Below are 2196 nucleotides of genomic sequence, written 5' to 3'. Positions count from 1 at the left end.
TTATTAAAATGTATTCATGTTTTGTGTCAAACAACAGCACTAAAGCAAAATTTCTTTTCTTTTCTTTTAGTTTTCACGGTGTATTCGAAGCACGGTATATTCAGTGTACTTCAACAACTTGGTTTCGAAAGAAGTAAATACGAATCTACTGCACCCGTCGAAGCTCTCCGTGTTTTCTTGGGTCTGAGGGACTGCTACAGTTTCTGTGTCCCCTTTGTGGCAGGAAGAAGGTGGAGATGAATGCCACACCTTGTTAAAAACTCAACAGACACGAAATGAAAGAGCTACTAAAGCCACATTAGCAGCACTGAATTAAATCTCCCATTTGTTGCGCATCTCTGCGCAGTGCAGCGGGTTTAACTCATCATGCAGGGCCAGTCCAAGGCTGTATGAGGCCTTGAGCAAAATCTGACTTAGGGGCCCCTTTTGTTGCTAAAAACATCAGCACCTCTAACAGCTTCTGTGTTAGATTTAGTGAAATCTAGGACAGGGGGAGTAGTTTAACTGGCAAACCTAAAAAGCAATAAATTATAACTGCAGTTTACTAATTTGTATTTGTGAACAAACGGAGCTGAAACTCAAAGATTAAACTCACAGCATCAGATTGTAGCTGCGGTAACAAACCAATCTAAGAATATTGTTCTTTGAACTTCTACAAAGTAATCTTGCCAGGTCCTTAAAATCTTACCTCTAAATGTTAAATAATTTAAAGTCTTTTAATTTAAATATGCTGAAACCATTATGTCAAATTTAGCAGCAATGATAATCTCAATAAACAAATGCTACATTTATATATCTGTGGTCTATGTTAAAATATTAGCATTTATGGGCCCCCCGAAGCCCTGGGGGCCCAATGGAGCTGCTGACTTAATTTGGATTTAACTGAAGTGGAAATAATTGATATTCATTTTTATTGTATTTTTTGATTAGTTGTTTTTAAGACTAGTTGTGGGTTTAAGTAGTGTTTCACTGGCGATGTTTTCCCATAACATATAATTACCCAGTGATATTTTTACTTTTTATTGTCTACTTAACATCTTTTAATACAAAAACATGGTGGACCGCCGGTGGACCGCCTCGGTGCCCTGACCACCGGGCTTGGTAAGTTTTCTGGGGGAAACCCTGCACTAAATGCTTCCAGAACAGGCCGCACGGCTGGCTGCAGGTACCTTCCAGTTCACCCATCCTTTGTCCTTTTCATCCATGCTCTGCTTCAGCTGTCCTCCCAGACTCGTTAGATAAAACTGGAGAAGGGGAAAACATGCTGTGTCACACTTGCACATGATTTCAGAGGCTCACAAAGACGTAGACATATGAAGCCCTAACCTGAACAGGGTGTGAAGCCCGTCTGTTCTCAGCGTAACAGCGCTGGATCTGTTTGTGGAGCTTCCGAACGTCCTGAAGACGCAGCAGCAGTAACAGTCAGGAGGTCTGTCTCTTCTTCCAGCCAGGATCCATGACTTCAAATCTGCTTACCTTGATGAGCATGAGGTTGTCAAAGCTGCAATCCACCAGCAGCCTGAGAGAGCTGGGCGTGGCCTCTGTGCATGGCCGTTTCCGGCCACTTGGACCGTCTCCTCTGTTCTCCTGCTGGGTGTTCTGTCTCTGCAGTTTGCGCTGCTGCTTCCTCTCTTTTCTTCTCCGTCTGGTTCAGACACAAGTTGGATATCAGATAATTGAATGCTCGGGGTAACTGAAGCAACATAAGAATGTGACACTTGTGACTTCTCATCCAGTCCTTTTACATGTGTCTGTGTTCTGCTGAAGAACATAAATTAAACATTTTACAAGGCTTTTACAAGAAAGTGCCTCCATTTTGGACCAGAGACAACGATTCCATCAGGATGCTTTGATGCTACACAAGTATGGTATCCAAAGAAATTATACTCCAGAGCAATTCAAAGTAATCGGAAACAGGATTCATCAGAAAATAAATGCGTTGGAACCAGTCTTCTGTTATTCATCCCTTTGCTTTTAGTAGATTTTTAATCTGTCCTTCTTGGACATAAATGGTTTTTTTACTACCCTTCCTTTCACAATTAGTACTGTCGCGATAAACGATAATATTGTTTCAAGACCTTCTGACGTAATATGCATGCTATTTCCTGCCATAGATATACACTTTATTTTCAAAAGAACACATAACACTGGAACTGATAAACTAAATAAACAAAACAACCAAAAACAAAAATAAAA

At 40.8% G+C, this 2196-nt stretch overlaps 1 protein-coding gene across 3 annotated transcripts in view; it reads right to left on the bottom strand.

The window, feature by feature from the left end:
- Nucleotides 1-2196, bottom strand: part of trmt10a (tRNA methyltransferase 10A) — a 15178-nt gene that overhangs the window by 10332 nt on the left and 2650 nt on the right. For all 3 annotated transcript variants that reach the window (XM_016666862.1, XM_007543428.2, XM_007543429.2), the window contains exons 2-4: nt 1477-1645; nt 1327-1398; nt 1170-1244 (exon numbers count right to left, since the gene is read on the bottom strand). In XM_016666862.1, coding sequence (XP_016522348.1) covers nt 1170-1244; nt 1327-1398; nt 1477-1645 — 316 coding nt within the window. The remainder of the gene's footprint in view (nt 1-1169; nt 1245-1326; nt 1399-1476; nt 1646-2196) is intronic.

Source organism: Poecilia formosa, unplaced genomic scaffold (genome assembly GCF_000485575.1).
Source record: "Poecilia formosa unplaced genomic scaffold, Poecilia_formosa-5.1.2 Scaffold822, whole genome shotgun sequence".
Lineage (NCBI taxonomy): Eukaryota > Metazoa > Chordata > Actinopteri > Cyprinodontiformes > Poeciliidae > Poecilia > Poecilia formosa.
Note: the sequence above shows the minus strand (reverse complement) of the source record. Positions and strands in the feature narration are given on the sequence as shown.